Consider the following 19,090-nt stretch of genomic DNA (forward strand, 5'->3'; position numbering starts at 1 on the left):
ATAACCTCAATCTGTAGACACAAGTAGGGAAGTGCTCTCCTGAATATATTTCTCGGCCCTGACATGAAAATTTGACAATGAATCCCGGCAGTGGTACTTTTTATCTTCTATTTTGTAGTACATTTGTTTTGAATTGGTCTTTTCCAAAAGCTAAACTTTTTCTTTTTTTCTTTTTTTTTTTTTAAATAGGCTGCTATAAATGTCTGTCTCATCTACATTTCCTCGTTTTAAAATCTGGCCCATGTAAATTTGAGAGTTTACCACCTTATTATTTATGTACAGTACAGTATGTGCCCTTTGACATCCATGGTTTTACTCGTCACTACATGGTAAGCAATGAAAATATATGCAAACAGGAAACTACTAAAATATTCATGGCAAGAACAGGTTTTTAAAGAGGCTAAAACTTTCTGTCATTATGTTCTTGATTGAAGCATGTTCATCCTGTTTAATTAAATCCACAGTAAACAGAAACAACAAACAGGCAGCGAGCCACCTTTTAAAACACAGACACATTTTATGATTTAAAAACCAGACAGGGTTTTGTTAAAATTGTTACATGTAAAGAAACAACGTTGGTAGACAAAATTCAAAAAATATAAAACAAATGAAAAGTGAAACAAGCAAATCGAACAAAATGTTTTGTCAGCTTCCAAACATTTCTCCACGGTCTCCATTGACAATATTCACATTTGACATCAATACTGTTGATAAATGAATACGAAGCATTAATAGGTGACATTTTCAATACGTCTAAATGAGTGTACAGGTGTGCGTGTTCACAAACGCATGCAGGTGTTCACAGATTAACTGGCAAAATGATTCATGAATTAAACAAAAAAAAAAAATCTCTTTTGTGTGTAGACCTGTGGGTATATGCTTTACAAACCAAGGTTGCGTGTGTGTGTGGAGTGAGGGGGTTCTGCAATCTGATTGGTTGGTTAATCTGTGTTCAAAACTAGCTACGTTTTTTTTTTTTTTTTTTAATCTACTGTTTGGTTAAATTGACATGACAAAGATACAAAAACAACAAAGCAACAGAACATGTGAGTAGAGAAAGTGTCTAGTTGTAGACCAACTTGTCCACACAGGACACACCTACACCTACATACCACAGAGCCATGCCTTCCCCTCGGCTCCCCCCCACCCTCACCCCACCATGCATAACATATACTTTGCACTAACACAGAGGTCAGACAAAATCCTGTACACAACACCGTAATCTCTAGAACAATGCATGCTCTCATGTTTTCACGTGCCCAAACAACAGAGATATATATTTTTGCAGATTTGTTATCTGGTGACTAACTAGCGTAGGCGAAAAGAAAAACAGGTGCTTGATTCAAATGTTAAGATAATCACACTGCGAAGTTCAGCTAGGTCAGTGGTTCCCGAGCTTTTAGTCTGTGTCTCAGGTTGCATGTGTACCTGCGACACCCACTCCCATTTCTCAAAAGTAAATCCGGTCATTCACAAGAAACAAGGTTAAGAGTCTGCAGGGTTAAAAGATATAATTTTAACTTTGTTAGTGGTGTGTTAGCATGTTCAGATTTTATTTATCAGTCCTTAGCACAAAATCCAGCTGAGGCCCATGAGAATATCATTTGTTTTGCAGGTATTTGGTCATAAACCTGTACAAACTTTCATAGCACACAATAGTTGTTGAGATATTTCAGTCTGGACTTAAGCGGTAAACCGACAGACATTCCTAAAGCCACGCTGCCTACTGGTTTGCTAGCGGCTCTGTGAGGCTCCTGTGAGGGGACAGCTGTGCTTTGTGCTAAATGCTAACATGCTGATGTGTAGTAGGTATAATTTTTACCATGTTCACTATTCTTGTTTGGCCACTTAGCACTAAAAGCAAAGTGCGGCTGAGACTGATGGGGAAGTCTCTAGTTTTGCAAATATATTTCATTTTTTATTTAAAATTTTAATTTTGACCTCATGGTGGCGCTACATGAAAAGTCAGAGGATCACCAAAGTCATTAGAGCTCATCCTCTGGAGAACATGAATGTCTCAACAAAATTTCATGGCAATTGTTGTCAGGATATTTCAGTTTGGAGCAAAGTGATGGACCGACTGACGCCGCCATCCTAGCGTGGCTATTAAAAAGATACTATTAGAGGAAAGACAGAAAAACATGCAGATATCTCTAGCAGAAATATGTCGGTGTAACATATAGAAGGTTTTGTCTCGCTTTCCTATCTTGTGGAAACTATTTTGTGAGTCACTCTCCGATTAGGAACCACTGAACTGTGCAGCCAAGATGAAACTGGGTTCACAGAGGTGACAGGTACCGCAAGTGCTTTAAAAGGTTGATCGTCTAAAAAATAATCATTAGAGACGGTTTCAGCACGCAACTCAAGAGAAAATTAGAAGCTAAATGATGGCGAGTTTGTAGTCAAATCGGTTTCCGATGAGAAGAGCACTGCTGGAGTTTTACTAAGATATAAGCAGAGGAAGGAAACTGGTCTTCCTGCTTCCCTCCCATTTGGTAGTGCTGTAAACACAGTGCCAACCACCACCGGTGTTTACAGCAGATTAGGACACAATTTTGAACCTCCAGGAGTGTAAGGGATTGTGGGTGGATTTAGCTCAAAAGCAATGGCACTAAGAAATCAGCTGGTAATCATTTTCAGTTTGTCGGTATGTATCATAACATTTAAAATAACACAGGGGACAGTGGATTTGTTTGGCTTGCCCCTCACTGAAACACCACGATTTGAAAAACAAGCTAAAGACCGCATTATTCGTTATACCTCAGGTCAGTGCCTCCTGGCTTTTTAAAGGTATGAGAGGCACCTTATGATAAGAGGGAAGAACAACTGTGCACAACACAGGTCAAAGGCACAACACTGGACACAGACGAAGGGGAAACAACACTCAAGGTGCTTTGCAAAGGCCCAGAGAACAACAAGGGAGAAAACGTTCCCCTCAGTGAAATGTTTTGGGCATTTTTAGCAGCACGCAGTCTGCTCACGACTCAGAGTAGCAGAATAAAACTGCACAACACACAGTCGAGAGGGAAGAAAAAAACCCAACAACAATGAAGGAGTCACATCAATGTTTGAGCTCTGTGGCCCCACTGAACACGTTCATGGAGCATGACAACAACAAGGTAGCCTTTTTTTTTCTCGCATTCTTTTAGTTCATGCTTGATATAACATAACTGCATCAAATATGTCCTTTGTACAAAGAATTGTGTATCAAAGTGATCAATGCCAGCTTTTAGGGCCAGTGATTAAAATGAGTTCAGTCTGCACAACAACCAGATGTTTCAATTCTCCATCCGATATGTGGAAACCTGCTCCAATTTTGCATTAAGTTGCTCATATACCTGGGCTGCATTTACACCAGTTAACAACATTATATTCACATTTGTCAACATTGTACTCTTTTAGGGTGTAGTGGTGAAACTACGGTTGTGTGCTGTGTTTTAAGTTTTTTACCAAGCAAACATGGCAAAAAAACAAATGTTACTTCTTTGTTAAATATAATTGTAAGTTGAATATCTTCAAGGATTTTGACAGTTGCCATCATGACATGTTGTCATCACGGGCTCTAGGAGCTTGCTTTTGGAATTAAACCATTTTTTTTTGACATTTTAAAGATTAAACAAGTCATTGATTAATTGTAAAACAATCAATAGGTGCGGCACTGTGGTTTGGTGACTGCGAGGGCCGCAACTAACGATGATTGCCAATTGCTTTCTCAATTAACCAATAGTTTAGTCTACAAAACATCACATTTTCCCCAGAGTCCATGGAAACATCTGCAAATCTCTTGTTTTATAAGATCCAGAACCAAAGATAATAAAACAAAAAAGCAAAAAACACTTGAAAGCAAACACAGTTGCAGATACATTTTATGTTAACTGACTAATAGGTTGCAGCCCTGCAGTTTTCAAAATAGAAGCCAATTCAGTTTTACCTGCAAAAAATGTCATTAAACTATCTTGCACATCACTTATGAAACATTTCAAAACACATACGAGTATATTTAGCCTTATAATTATTGTGTGTGCAGCGAGGGTCTGAACCAGGCTCGTATATCTGCTGCTCCTATGTTGTTACAAGGCATTAAAACGGCGCTATCACATGGCAACTTAATGTCAAGCTGGTACCTATCTGCTGGAAATGAAATGTCACATAACATCTGAAATGCAGGCTTCACTACGAAGCTCAGAAAACTGAAGACACAGCATCTGGCAGGTTCACTTACAGTATATAAATTTTTGTGATAATGTAGGCTCAGGAGGAGTACAATTCAGCTCGCGCCACAGTTGCTACAAGTGCTGCAGAACATAAGACAACACAGTCATTTGAGTTGAGGACTGGCGACAGAGGCAGCTGCGAAGTGAATGAATATTGGCGTGAGAGTAGCACAAGGCTGGGGTGAGAGCAGTGCTTCAGGGTTTTGAGGCAGCATACGAATTCGCCACAGTCCACTCGAGCCACGCCACGCTTGTGTGGACAAATGGCAATGACAGTAGTTTTCCTTATCCCTAATTACAATTTTAAGATATGCAAGAGATCAAAGTAGGATATCATAAGAGAAAACGTATTTTGAGGAACACGTGCAGCTGAAAAACTTGTGATATTTCAGTCACGGACAGAAAGCAGAGGCACTGCATACACATTACTCACATCCATGTTACCAGGTGGGAGACCTTCAGCAAACTGGTTATGAAAAAACTATATTTTCTCCGTCATTTAAATAGACTCACCCTCCAGAATATGTAAATATATGACAGCTATGATACAGAAAACAATAATTACACCATTTGCATTCCATTTTTCATATAATTTCATCATGTAGCCTATATAGATTTATATAGATTCCTCACATGCCTTGACAAATTGTACACAGGTGTAGTTTAGTCTTTTTGAGTCATTTGTTTTGTTTTTGCGCTGCAATATCCCTAATTTTCTCCCTGGTAGGACAGACCGAGCTAAAAAAAAAAACAACAAAAAACAAAAACAGGAGATTTTCCAGCGGCAGAAAGAGAAAGCGTCTGCTCGATGAACGTTTCTCACTCGTTTAAGGTGTTTCTAAAGACTCGAGAGTTGAGGAAATGCCGCACCCGGCTGGCTCAAAAAGAGCGATCGGACTCTGCTTCACGCTGCCTGCAACTTCTCCCTCCACCTGCTGGCTCGGCTTGTTGTGCCGCGAGCAGCCTCAGATATCAGCCGAGGAGTCTGGGGATGCAGAGAGGGAGGCGGCGGGCTCTCGGGTAAAGAGAGAGGCTCAGTCAGTGGAGTTTATTCCTTTATGTCCTTTGAGAGTCCTGAGGAGGGTTCTGCTAAGTCGACAGAGCCAAATGGATAAGAGAGAGGAAGTATCCTGTCCGTTTATAGCGTTGAAAATAACGATGAACATGATGATAATGAGTTACAGTAGCTCTGTGCTGGGAGTCCATCCTCTGACAATAATAAGGGGGCTACAATCAGCACCGTAGCCCGCACCGCAGTGACACTGACCATCAAAAAGCTGCAATGAGGAAAACCACTCACTTGTATTCCCCTTTAAACTCCCCATGAGGTGTTCCACAGCCCGCGATAAAGGAGAAGGGGGCCGTCGGGGAGCCCCCGCTGTGGAAAGGCACGCCAGAGGAGGAGGGGTGGCGTAGGTGATGGCAGAAAGGCGGAGGGGGTAAACTCATGGATTTTTGATGACAACTGGAGAAAATGTTTGTGTTATTGTTTTGTTTTTGTTGATTATGTGTTATTTAGCTCAGGATCTGGGTCTCTTCACATCCGGGAGCCTCGCTCCTGGAGGATCTGCGAGAACAGAAGGGAAAATATAATCAGAGGAAAACCTCAAACAGAAACAGACTTATTTCTGTTTTCCCATTTTTATGAAGGTAATTAAAGAACAACGCTGGTGTGACCAAGTAATCGTTTCATTAATTGATTTTTTATGGGAATGTCTTTTTGTCGGTGAGAAGTCGCGATTGTCATTTTCAACACTTTCTGACTTTATAGAGACTAATCAACTAATTAATTAATCAATAAAGATATGAATTCTATATTTTTCTTATTGAACCAACAATGTGTTCGTTTGTGTCTCAATAAGTAGATTTCCTTTTCTTGTCTGCGACATTTTTTCAAAGACTTATTAAAATTGGCGCACAAACATATAAAAAAAAAAAAAAACAAAAAAAAAGGAGGTGCAGTAATTTCCTAAAACAGCTGTTGACTAGTTTTTAACCAAAAGTTACTCAGACAGGAGTAAATTGATTATTTTCAGCGGTGGACTAATAGGCATGTGGTGCTCTAGTTCAGTGGTTCTCAAACTTTTTCACATCAAGGACCCCTAAACTGACACATTTTATACCCCCATTTGATAAAAATATTTTCCCAAGGTCCCTCATCTGGTTGCATTTTTGCTTTTAGATTTTTTATTACAGAAAGTGTATGAAACCTATGACCAAAATAGTCTGTCTTTGTGTTACTTACGGATAGAATTATAGTGAAAATCAACAGTTCCCCTTTTTGCTGGGGACCCTCTGAAACCCTCTCAAGGACCCCTGGGGGCCCCGGTCTCCACTTTGAGAACCACTGCTCTAGTTCAGTGGTCCTTTTTAGCCTATGATCACTTAAAATAAAGCAATGTCTGCTTGCAAACTCTTGTCGCATTTTGCAAATATCAATGAAGATCGTTACATCTGATAATTCTAAAGAGTTGAAACTAACCAGTATTATAAAAGAAAAATATTTTTGTATATCAGGCTTTCAATACACAAACAATACTTGTAAGTGGTTGGTTTTGGTCTTCACGGTACTTGTTGACAAAAAGACAAATACAGAATAGCGGCACTTAAGTGACTCAGCAGATTTGCTCACCTTGGCCTTCTCGGTGGGCTCGATGACGATGCCGTTGGTGGAGTTGTTGAGTTCCCGGGAAACTACACATAGAAACTCGGCCTGGTCCTCGTTGCCGTAGTTGTAAGAGGAGCCGATACTTATAAGCTAAGGGCAGAGAGAATTTTCTTTAAGTTCTGTGAACTAAAATCTACATTGTGGGGTAATACTACTATTTCTAAAGTTTTCTCCTTCTTGGTTACAGCTTCTTAAATGTGATGATTTTCTGCTTTTCAGTCAGCCATAAAACCTTAAAACCACTTATACAATGACACAAAACTAGAAAAGCCACAAAAATGAAAAATAGAGGATGTCAACATTTCATACTAAAATATAATGCTGACAAATGTAATGAATGAATGAATGAATGAACGTTATAACTGTAAATGCAGCCTTGTTATATGAGTAACTTGATGCAAAGTCTGAGACATAGCTCCACATATCAGAAGGGGAACATTTAAAAACATTTAGTTGTTGCCCATCGTGCAGACTGCAATTATATATTTCAGCATGAAACAGAGAATTTACTGGCTCCGGCTTCTTTTGTGGTTAGTGTTAACAGTCTGATAATAAATTAAATATGTTTTTGGTTTTGGACTGCTGGTTGCACAAAAGAAGCAATTTGAAGATATCATCTCCAGAGCCAAAAGGTAACACTGGATTGTTGTGACATTACATAATTTCACACAAAACAAAAGGCAGATTAATCAGGAATTAAAATTATCATTAGCAGCAGCCTTAAATATGTTCTGACACGCAATGCCAACTAGCAGTACTATTTTCAAACTGCAGTTTTGAAACAACTGAAGCATAAACTCAAACATGACGAGAGAAAAAAAGACCCTGCATTTTCTGCACCTGCTCAAACTTCCAACCGTCCGACATGGTTGAGACCATCTGTGTGAGCTCCTCCTCTTGGCACTGTAGTACTCGATACACATGCTTCACAGGGCCCTGAGGGACATGACAATAGCAAACACACACAAAAGAACATCAATAATCTGCACACAAACACAAATAAAAAGATATTTTTGGTTATATTTGTACTAGAAGAAAGTCTGGAACACAGATTTAGCCGTCAATTCTATTCTCAGTCCTCTGACCTGCTCCCCTTGTTTTGTTTCTGTACCTGAGACGTCCGGTTTTCGTTATCTCGTATCCTCTCTTTAACCAGCCTCACCAGTGATGCGATGTTGTAGAACTCGGCTTCCTCAAGAACACCTGACGTGGAAAAATAGATCATTAGACCTCATTGTTTGAGCTCTACTAGGGCTGAACGCTTTGGGGAAAAAAAATCTAAATCGCGATTTTTCTGCCAGATATTGCAATTACGATTTGATTTTGTTTTTTTAAAGTTTTGCTGAAGTTCAATATTCACTGCCAGTCTATTTTTGAGTGAAGCCACGTCAAGCAGCACCTTTTGCAGCCTCCCGATCGTACATCAACAATAAACACAGTTAAAACAGACCTAAAACAGACACAATTTAACTACGTAGCCCACTTAACAATAGTAGAAGCACAAAAATCAAGGACAACTGAACAAATGAGCAAAATCTGAACAAGTCAGCAAAATCAGACAGACAAAACGCTCTTATTCTGAAATTGTCCATGTGGATATGTAACGTTAGCCTGCAGAGAGCGGAGCGGGCTCACAGAGGGCTGGAGCTCACAAAATGACAAATTAACAACGTGCAGGCTAAACGCTCAGCTGCTGAAACACTTCAGTGTGAGTTGACGCCAAACAAAACCGCCGCCTGTTTCAGTTCGGCTGGCACCATAAACATGTTTCCCTCTAGTTTCGTTTGATGTTGTGGGTGATGGGGCAGTGGATAAGACACGAGCCTTTGGTGTGAGAGACCCGGGTTCGAATCCACTGTGACACATCCACCCATGTGTCCCTGAGCAAGACACTTAACCCCTCGTTGCTCGAGGGGCGTGCGACCTCTGACGTATATAGCATTTGTAAGTCGCTTTGGATAAAAGCTAAATGAGTAAATGTAAATGTTGTAAATTGTACACGCCCCGTTCCCACTCGGATTGGTGAGTAGGAGCGTAACAGGAGGCGCATGGCGCTTGTGATTGGCTTGTACGTTCTTTCAAAATGCAATTTCGATTTGAAAACGATTAATCGTTCGGCCCTAATCTCTACACACTGCAAACCAGCAAAATCTAACAGCAGGGATCAAAACATTTTACCTTCCTCAGCCAGATTTTTATCCATGATCAGTTTTCCGTGCCGAAGGTAATTCAGGATGGGGCCGAAGTATGTGGGGTCCCTGTCGATCAGGTAGGCTCCTGTCTCGTCCTGTGGGAACACACCAAGAGTTGAGAGCAGTGAGGAGGATTGGTTTGTCCTCAACTGTTGGATCGCGGTGACAAAATGTTGAGTTGGATAATATCCAAAAAAGAATGATGGACAAGAGAAGCAAAAGTTCGTTACCACCTTTTCAATATCAATAATTATCACGATAAGTATTAAATCATTATTTCTTTCGAGTTTAAAGGTTGATTTTTGCTCCTGAGTGAAAGTTGAAGAAACCAGATGGTTAATTGTGGTTTAAACTTTTCTTTATGGTCACTTGAGGTAGAACATTCAAAACAATTATGATAAAATCTTCGTCAAATATGCACGAGTAAAAAAAGCTTTTTTCAGTCCTTTTTCCTCAACAAAATAAACATCTTAATAAAAAATTAAGTCCCAATTCATGCATGATTCAAGTGAATAAAATTAAACATTTATTGGATATTTATTGGATATTTATTATATTGTTATTGATTATTATTGTCCAGCCCTACACAGGCCATTACAACCAGCTGAGGTTAGTTTAAGCTAGTAAGTTAACTTTTAGCTCAATGCGTGATGTGAGGACTTCAGAATGAGGGAATGTATCATGGTTTGTCTGTCTAACTTACTAAAAGCTTGTAGCCTGAAGCTCTCTGTGTTACCTACTCCCGTAAAAACACTACATGTTGTTCTGCTGCTGTATGCGTCGTGCGTCTGCAGACTCTATTTACTCATTGCACATATTAACACGTTACACAGTTTAGTCTCCCAAACAACATATTTTGTTTGTTTAAACACCAGCAGTCATCAAACTAGTGCAAACTAGAAGTGCAGCAAACTCCTCCGAGACTCATTTTAATATCATTTGTATTTATGTTAATTCTTTATTGGGTCCCTCATATGCTTTATAACTTTAACATCTTTAATCTGTTAATGCACATTTTATACGGTTTATATTTACTCATTCGGCAGATGCTTTTACACAAAGCAACTTAAATTTAAAGAACAACATACTAAGCATCAACAAAGTAAGAGATCTATGAGTAACAATAGATCCTAGTAAGAGCTATTAGTGCGTACGGCATCAATGGGATAAATACCCAGAGGAAGTAGCAAGTAGTGTTGTAGTACTCGAGACCACTGTTTGATGGTCTTGGTCTCTTCTTGGACTCGACCGCATTTGTAATCAGTCTTGCCTCGGTCTCAAGACCAGTCAAGACCATAACTTTGGGAATATCAAGTAATATAAATTTTTTTCCCAGGTCAAAAAAGGAAACCCAGTACAGCGCAGGCGTGTGCTTCAGTGAACTAAAATCTTACAATATGCTGCTTATTTAACTAATGTCTGCAGTCTGTAGATGATGAATCAAATTCATTACACCTGTTGATGGGGGCCCCATACCACACGAAAACCTTAGTAGTTAGGGGTCACCAAGTATTCTAGAGCAAAACTGCCAGCAAGTCAGACACACAACAGCCGTCCATCATGACCGCTCAAACCAGACCCACACAATGCTGAACCAGAACCAAAGACACCATCCTAAAATACAGGCTGCACCATCATCTCTAATTCTCATCAAAGAATCAACTTACTCTTTTATTAGCAAATATCTCCTTTCCTCTTGCTCATGTTGACTGTGAATCTGCGTCCAGTAAAGCAGCAGTCGTTCACTGTTGTTGGGGAATTTTGGGAATTTTTGGGAATTCCAGAGTAAAATAAATGCCATGTTTAATGTGAAAGGACTCAAAAGACTTCAAATTAAATAATAAACTCTATATTGATGTAAAAATGTATCTCTACAATAACTTATAACCAATTTCACTGCTCATGCCTAAGCACCAGTGTTAAGTGACAATTACATAAAATAATTATTATACATTATAATAATAATAATGAAATGACAGGGTGGGCTCTCAGCTAGCTAACATCAGCTCATTTTAAGTAAAAGAAATGCTAATTATGAAACTCTGAAGGTAGGAAAGTTAAGTGTATTAAAGCAGCTGGATAGATTTCAATATTCTTAAATATAAGGCATGAGTATTGTAATATTTACAATTACAGGTAAGAAAAAAAAACCCTGAACTGTTGTTTTTGCCACTTCTGGGGGGGTCCAAGCCTTAACTAGGGGGTTCAGACCCCCCCAATCCCCCCCATAAGTCGAACCATGTTTGTATATCGGTGTTTTAATGGGAATGTGGATCTTTCTGATCAATTTGAGAAGTACCTATGATCTCGTTCCACATTTTATTGTGTGTCATGTAATGTGGGGAACTGGTCTTGGTCTCGACTTGGTCTCAGCCCCTAAAAGTCTTGGTCTTGTCTCGGTGTAGATAAACAATGCTCCTGGTCATGACTTGGTCTCGGTTTGGGCGGGCTTGACTACAACACTAGTAGCAAGAGTTGATTGAAAAGTGCATTAATTACAAGAGAATTGTAAGGGGATAGAAGAAGAAGAGAACACAAAGTACATGTTAGAGGTTTGGGGTTAGAGGTGTTATAAGAGGAGGTATCGCAGTTTTCATATGTTTATATAATTATTATATACTTATTATTTTAATGTTTATGCAAACAAAAAGCTAATGCTAATTCTATTTCTGGTTTTCAATATTAACCTTGGTAAAATGGATTCAGTGTGTGTATCAGTACTTTTTGAAAAATGTCAGCACATGTGAACAACTATTAACTGAGATAATACTGATCATTTTGGTCACTATAATCGTGATATAAAATTGTCATACCGTTTTAATCTCTAGCTGTATATGCCAATCAGTAAGGAACAATGAATTTTGTAACAGAAATGCCAAAGATAAGTTTGAGTTGAGCCGGTGGATAATTTTAAAAATTAAAAAAAAGACATCTAGGCAATTCTTTAAAAAACAAATCTAATCTACTAGGATTTGTTATAATATTGATATAAGTATCTGCCTTTTTGTCGAGCTCTAGTAGGGGGTTTCTTTGTCCTCACTGTTGCACCGTGGACACTTGAACCTCGACCCTGACACATCTCATGATCAATTCAGTAAGCCCGGTGACCTTAAAAAGCCTCTTTTACCAAGAAGGTTTGTGTGTTATTTCATAAACTCTATAGATTTTTCATGATGTTAGCTGATGTTTGTCTTTGTTTCTGGCTCTAAAACACTTTCGGAAACTGATTTGACAATCGATTGGTCAGTTTTCAAGCAAAAATCTCAACCAAAGCATCTCCAATGTGAGGATTTCATTGCTTCTCTCTGTTTTACATCACTGTAAATTAAATATATTTGGGTTTAGACTGTAAACTATTTGAACTTTGGAAGATTAACTGATGATGAAAATAATTTGGGATTAGATTTTCGAAGGACAAATGGAGCTAAAGCTAAAACTACTTTATAATTTGGAGAAGGGGATAAAATATTAGCCACAGAGCACAACCTATCTATTTTTAAGAGTCATGCTGCTTTAAGTAAATAACCTTTAAAATCCAAACATAAAGTATCTTTGACATCCGGCTTTCTGCTTGCTCTTTACTCACCATTACGAAGATTAAAAGTACAGCCTAACTGATAAATCGTAGGGTTGATTTTAGTTAGATAAAACAGATATTGTGACGTCTGACCAATAAGTAGCAAGAAACTGTGGAGCCAAATCATCAGATATGTTAGAGGCGATTTAGAAATGTTTGTTTACCAGGGAGCACTGACGACTTGTGTTTCTGGTTCATAATTCTTTAATAACCCAATATAAGGCCTTCATATAAAAAAAAAGTTGCTTACATCTGATTTTTTAACTCTGTGACAACCTCAAATATCCAAAGTATGTCCGGCTTTACTTGATACAGTCTTGTAGGGTTTGAAATGTATGACTTAAACTATGGTGGGTGATAAATTGACATTAATGTTTATTGATTATGGGCAGGATCATATTGTGACTACAAGTCAGTTGCATTAAAATCTAACAACATTAGTTGCTGAAGTGTTTGTTTTACAATCAGGAATAGTTTGCTGCTATTTTACACATAAGAGTAGCGCTGAAACAATTTCATTCATCAGTTCATTTTTCAATTAGTTGTCAAGTAATTTTTAAGCTTGCATGCCAAATATGACCCAGTTCCAGCGTTTCATTTGTGATTATCTGGAGCTTTTCTTTATCTAATGCAATTTAAACTCTCATAATCATGGCAACAAGTGATGAGGACCTTGTGTTGAGACTTTTCAACTGTGTATCTTTGAATTTTGCACTCTTGGTCCCAAAAAAATAACCCACTAACTTTGGACATTTTATAGAATGGATTTAAAGACAATAATGTGCAGATGAGCCGACAACGAATATAATAATTTAGTTCCTTCTTTACAATGGAGCACAATTATTTGTATCTATATCTATTTTAGTGTTATCCCAACTAATGTCATGATAATCATTTCAATCATATTTCCGTTTGTGTACTCAAGTAATAAGTGTAATTTTTGTGTACTTTATTTGAGTAAGTATTTCTACTCCACTGCGATTCATATTGTCCTTTTTACTTCACTACATTCATTAGATAACTATAGTTACTTTGCAAATACAGATTAATAATACAAAGTGTAACACAAAAAAACAAATAAAATACGATAAGGGGGGAAATTCACAAGCTAGCAGTTTATAAAGTACTCCAGCTTTTAACAAAGTGATAGCGTCTTAATGCTTCAATAGTTAAAATTCAGTCATTCGAAGCCATTCTGCATAATAAGGACTTAATTTTGATGCCAATACTTTTCACTTTAATAAAATTTTGAATGCAGGACTTTTACATATTAGTATTTCTACACTTTGGTATTGCTACTTTGACTTAACTGAAATATCAGAGTACTTCTTGAACCACCGCATATCCATCATACCATACTACTTTATACTTCTACTACATTTCAGAGGGAAATATTGCACTTTTCACTACATTTATTTGACAGCTATGGTTACTAGATACTTCACAAATTAAGATTTTACATTAAAAACGATGCATAAGCACATGAATCAGTAACAAAAATGACCACTAGCTGCAGACTTACACAACAGTGGAGCACAAGTATTGACTTTAAAGATGCTTTTGCATACATTTGCTATATCTGAACATATAATTACTAATATTAAGAGAGGCCTACTGAATGCAACCAAATGGAGGCATTGAATAAAAACACATTATCAGTGGGACAAATGGATTCAAAGCCAATTATTTTGTGTGTGTAGTGATTAAAACTACAAGAAAGCCCCTAACTGTGACTTTGTGTACTCACTTTGTCCGAGTCCAGGTCGGGGTCCTCTTGGCACAGTCGGAACAGGAAAGATTTTGGGTCCCTGCACAACGTCTGTTTGGTCGTGATGAAGTAGGTGCCCCCGACGTTGAGCCGAACCCAGCGTGATCCCGGCTTCTCCGCCGGTTCGGACGGGGAGCTCGGGTTGCTCTTCACCGGGAACCCGAACACCGACCGCCCGCCGCTGCCGCTCGACACCCCGCTGGGACTGAGCTGGCTGCTCCGCGGAGGAACCATGAGAGTGGGCGAAGCGAGGCGCACGGAGCCCCGGACGTCGCGGTACTCGGGCTGCTCTATGGTGCTGGTGCCACTCGATTCTACAACATGCAGTTCAGCCATGTTTTCTTCGTCTGTAAAAACACACAACCGCACGATTAGCTAACGATTCACTGCGGGGAAACAAGTCCTCTCGGCCGATTTGTAAACAGAGCGAGGATATTTTTCTCCGACGGGTCGGCTGGCATCAGGGCGTTGCTGCTCACACTCGACCGCCTCCGCCAATTAACGCAAAAAAAAAAAATTAAGACACAAATAAGACAATCAAAGGCTGTGCGATGTTTGGAGCATCGCGTCTAATCGTTTCTTCCCGAGATAAATTGCTCATTCTTGTCTATTCAAACGTTAATCAGAGATGGGCAATTCTTCCGGGGTTGTAACGTGATTACTGTTTACTTCCGCCGTGTCATCGTTTTTTCAAAATAAAAGCCAACACGGTTGATGGTTGCTTTAGTGGGATTTTAGTTTACCAAGACAATGTTATGTTTTTATCTGAAACGTTTTAGACTCTAAATGTTTTTTGCGTCATTACTTTACTTGGATGTTTGATCTAAACTAGTTTTTACATGGTGTGAAACTAGTTTAGAAACCAATCATGGTCCAACATGCAACAATATTTGTATATTTACAGAGCAGAAAGAGCATTTTTATGTGTTTAAAAAACCCCAATATTTTAACATTAGTTTTTTATGGAAAAACCATAGGCCTATCCTTATCAGAGTAGCCTATTGTTGGGGGTACATGTAATGACATGTCTGGATATGGCGGCTTTGAGAGGCAAAACACGACAACATCCATGAAAACACATGAACAAAACTGAAAATACAACATTACAGAAAATACAATAACATGATCTATGGCGTTTCCTAGTATCTGATTTTTATGTGCATTTTCAATTCATGTGACGATAGAAAAGTGGGTGTCTCGGGAAAAAACAAAATGTGACAAAGTGCAATGGAAACAGTGAATAAATCATGACTTACATGAAGCATGTGACTTAAACGTCCCCCTCTACTCAAAATGTTGTTTGCTTATTATTACTACACTTGTATGTTTGACCTTTACTAGAAGCCTAATCAGAATCAGCTTTATTTGCCAGGTATGTATACACAAACAAGGAGTTTGACTCAGGATTGTACAATGCTCACGATGTGCTTACTCATACAATAAAATAATATAATAATAAAATCAAACACAGGCTACATTGTAGAGAAGACAAATAAACACACGATAAACAAAAACAAAAACAAGATTGACAAATAATGCAGTGAGCAGAGTGCAAAGGATGCAGAAGTAAATTATTATTATCATGTACATGACGGAGGTAGATGTGATATACAGGTACACATACACATACATACATACATGTACACATGTGCACAGTTAGATGGAGCATAGTGCAAAGGATGCAGGAATAAATAAGTATGTGCAGGTGTTATTTACTTGAGGTAGGTGGATTTCGTACACAGTAAATACAATATGAAAATATGAACAGGATGAACAGCTCTGAAATAGAGAATGATGAATAAATAATAAGTGGTAACCAGTGAACAGGTGGCTGATTAGAGGCAGGGTTACTGGGTTATTGCACAGGAATTGTTCCCAACACTGTGAGTCAGAAATCAGAGTGATGGCTTGTGGGAAGAAACTGCTTCTGTGTCTGTTGGTTTTGGCGTACAGTGCTCTGTAGCGCCCACCGGAGGGGAGGAGCTGGAACAGGTTGTATTCTTACATTACATGTCTTTACCTGGTCTTAACATGTCTGTAGTTGAGAGCGGGGTGATTTGAGCCTGTGGGGAAGTTGAGCCACCCCTTGTTTCAAAATTGGTTGTATGAATACACATTTTTGAAGAGTTAATCATTTTACTCACCCTGTGGTGGAGAGAGACTCATGGAATAAGATGTTAAAATCAAAAAACAGTTTTTGCCGTTCAACTTGATTTTTTTTATGTTCAAGGAGTCCTGATTCTTGTGTCTGAACTATTACAGACAGGTTTGAGAAAATATTATGCATGTGTTAGTGCTTTAGCCACCGTACTTTAGGAAGTTACAATATGAGGCTATGCTGTTAGCGTGACATTAACTCTAAACTGCTGGATGACACAATTTTGTTGAAATGGCAGGGATGGGGTGATTTGAGCCAAAAGACCTGGGGGAACTTGATATTTGACTGTAATTTTACATTGCGTTCTTATGCATCAGCGAAATGATGTGATGCATTTTAGAACAGAAACCATCATGTCATGCTTCTATAAATGGAAAACAGACAGGCTTCAACTCCTCTTGTGGGTTTGGACAGAGCAGTGGGAGAGGTACAAAAATGGGAAGTCCATACATCAGGTGGCACGAGACTTGACGATAAACAGGATGACTTTAAAGTGATATATTGATATGATTGATATTTTCGTTGGAGACCTTTAAAGACACTAAGTAAAAACTGGCTCAACTCACCCCGCTCTCCCTAATATGGTGGCTTTGAGAGGCAAAACACAAGAACACTGGCCGGAAGACAACATCCAGGAAAACACATGAACAAAATTGAAAATTCCACCATAACATCAAACTACAAACTGCCTCCTCAACCATCACTCCAACCAGGGTGGTGAAAAACTTGGGTGTCATGATTGATGACCAGCTGTCCTTTTCAGACCATGTTGCTACTGTCTCTCGGTCGTGCCGCTTTACTCTATACAGCATAAGGAAAATCTGGCCCTACCTCACTCAGTACGCCACCCAGCTTCTGGTACAGGCCATGGTTATCTCTTGCCTCGACTATTGCAATGCCCTCCTAGTAGGTCTTCTAGCTTGTGCGGTGAAACCCTTACAAATGGTTCAGAACACAGCAGCGCATCTGGTTTTTGCCCAAAAGGACTCATGTCACTCCATTACTCAGTGACCTCCACTGGCTCCCCGTGGCCTCAAGAATCAGTTTCAAGTCACTAATGCTTGCATACAGAGTGACTACTGGGTCTGTTCCCATCCACCTACACTCCATAATACAAACTTACGTTCCTACTCTGCCACTACGCTGCTCCAACGAACGCCGCCTGGCTCTGCCATCCCTTCACACAAAGCAATCACAGTCCCTGTTCTCATCTGTGACACCACGATGGTGGAACGAGCTACCACACGCCATCAGAGCAGGGGCGTCCCTCTCTAACTTCAAGAAGCTCTTGAAAACTCATCTCTTCTGAGAACACTTCCTCTTCCTCTTATAACACCTCTAACTCCTAACCTCTAACATGCACTTCCTGTGTTATTCTTCTTCTATCTCCTACAATGATCTTGTATTGATAGCACTTTTTAACTCTTACTTCCTTCCCTAGGTATTTACCCCAATGATGTGATATGAACTATGAGCTCTTACTAGTGTTTATTGCTGCTCTTACTAGTATGTATTGTCAGTTGAAGATCTGTATTTGATGCTTTGTTTGATGCTTGTATGTTGTTCCTAAAATGTAAGTCGCTTTGGATAAAAGCGTCTGCCAAATGAATAAATGCAAATTCTGTTGTGCCATTTTAATTCATGTGAAGGTGGAAAAAAACTTTGAGCGTGTGATTTAAACATCCACTGGAGAGACAAACATCAGATCTGTGTGGAGCGATGAGGAGACGGTACTTTCCTCAAATACAAATGCTATTTTATCACAATCAGCCAAGTCATACTAATAAATTAACTATGGTATAATTAACTATGGTATCAGGGGGATAGTTTTAGACTGGTCTAGGAAGTATCTCCATAAGAGTCAACAGTTTGTGAAGTTGGGAGCTCCACATCAGTGTGTTTGGACATTGCTTGTGGTGTCCCCCAGGGGTCAGTGTTGGGCCCCAAACTGTTTATCTTGTATATTGATGACATATGTTCATTATCTGTTGTGGCAGATGGTGGTTCTTGCAGATGATACAAATATATTCTGTTCATCTAAAAACCTACAGCAGCTAACGGAGGTTGTTACTAAAGAAATGAATAAATTAAAAATATGGCTTGAAAGAAATGATCATAAACTTGAATAAAACAAATTGGGAAAAATAGTACAAAATTTTGAATGAATCTTCATTATTATGATTCTAGTTTTGTTGATGTGTTTTTTATGACGTGTTTGTGCTTTGTTTTTTTCTTTTTCTAACATTGTTGTGTTTTGACCCTCCGTGCCACTATGCATTAGCAACAAAATAAAATTAAAAAACACAGCTGCCAGGCATTTCACAAACATGTCTTTCTGCAGATGAACATGCACCATGTTCCATCTCACAAATATATAAATAAAACTATTAATATTTGATTCAAACAAGGAAGAGCAAAAGTAAATAATTATCAACTATAAACATGCAGTAATTATTAAAAAACGCGGCACAAAATAAATGAACAACAACAAGATAGATTGAAAATACACACAA

General features: G+C 38.8%; 1 protein-coding gene across 1 annotated transcript; it reads right to left on the reverse strand.

Annotated features, from left to right (window-relative positions):
• Positions 1-416: 416 nt before the first annotated feature.
• On the reverse strand, positions 417-15,093 carry kctd2 (potassium channel tetramerization domain containing 2). The gene is made up of 6 exons (XM_038735731.1): positions 14,399-15,093; positions 9,061-9,169; positions 7,994-8,085; positions 7,723-7,818; positions 6,847-6,972; positions 417-5,781 (listed from the first exon to the last, which is right to left on the reverse strand). The coding sequence occupies exons 1-6, from the start codon at positions 14,753-14,755 to the stop codon at positions 5,752-5,754; spliced, it is 810 nt and encodes a 269-aa protein (XP_038591659.1). The 5' UTR covers positions 14,756-15,093; the 3' UTR covers positions 417-5,751.
• Between the last annotated feature and the right edge of the window lie 3,997 nt (positions 15,094-19,090).

The sequence above is a fragment of the Micropterus salmoides genome, unplaced genomic scaffold (assembly GCF_014851395.1).
Source record: "Micropterus salmoides isolate LMB-PRFRI ecotype aquatic unplaced genomic scaffold, ASM1485139v1 Ms_hic_scaffold_21, whole genome shotgun sequence".
NCBI lineage: Eukaryota > Metazoa > Chordata > Actinopteri > Centrarchiformes > Centrarchidae > Micropterus > Micropterus salmoides.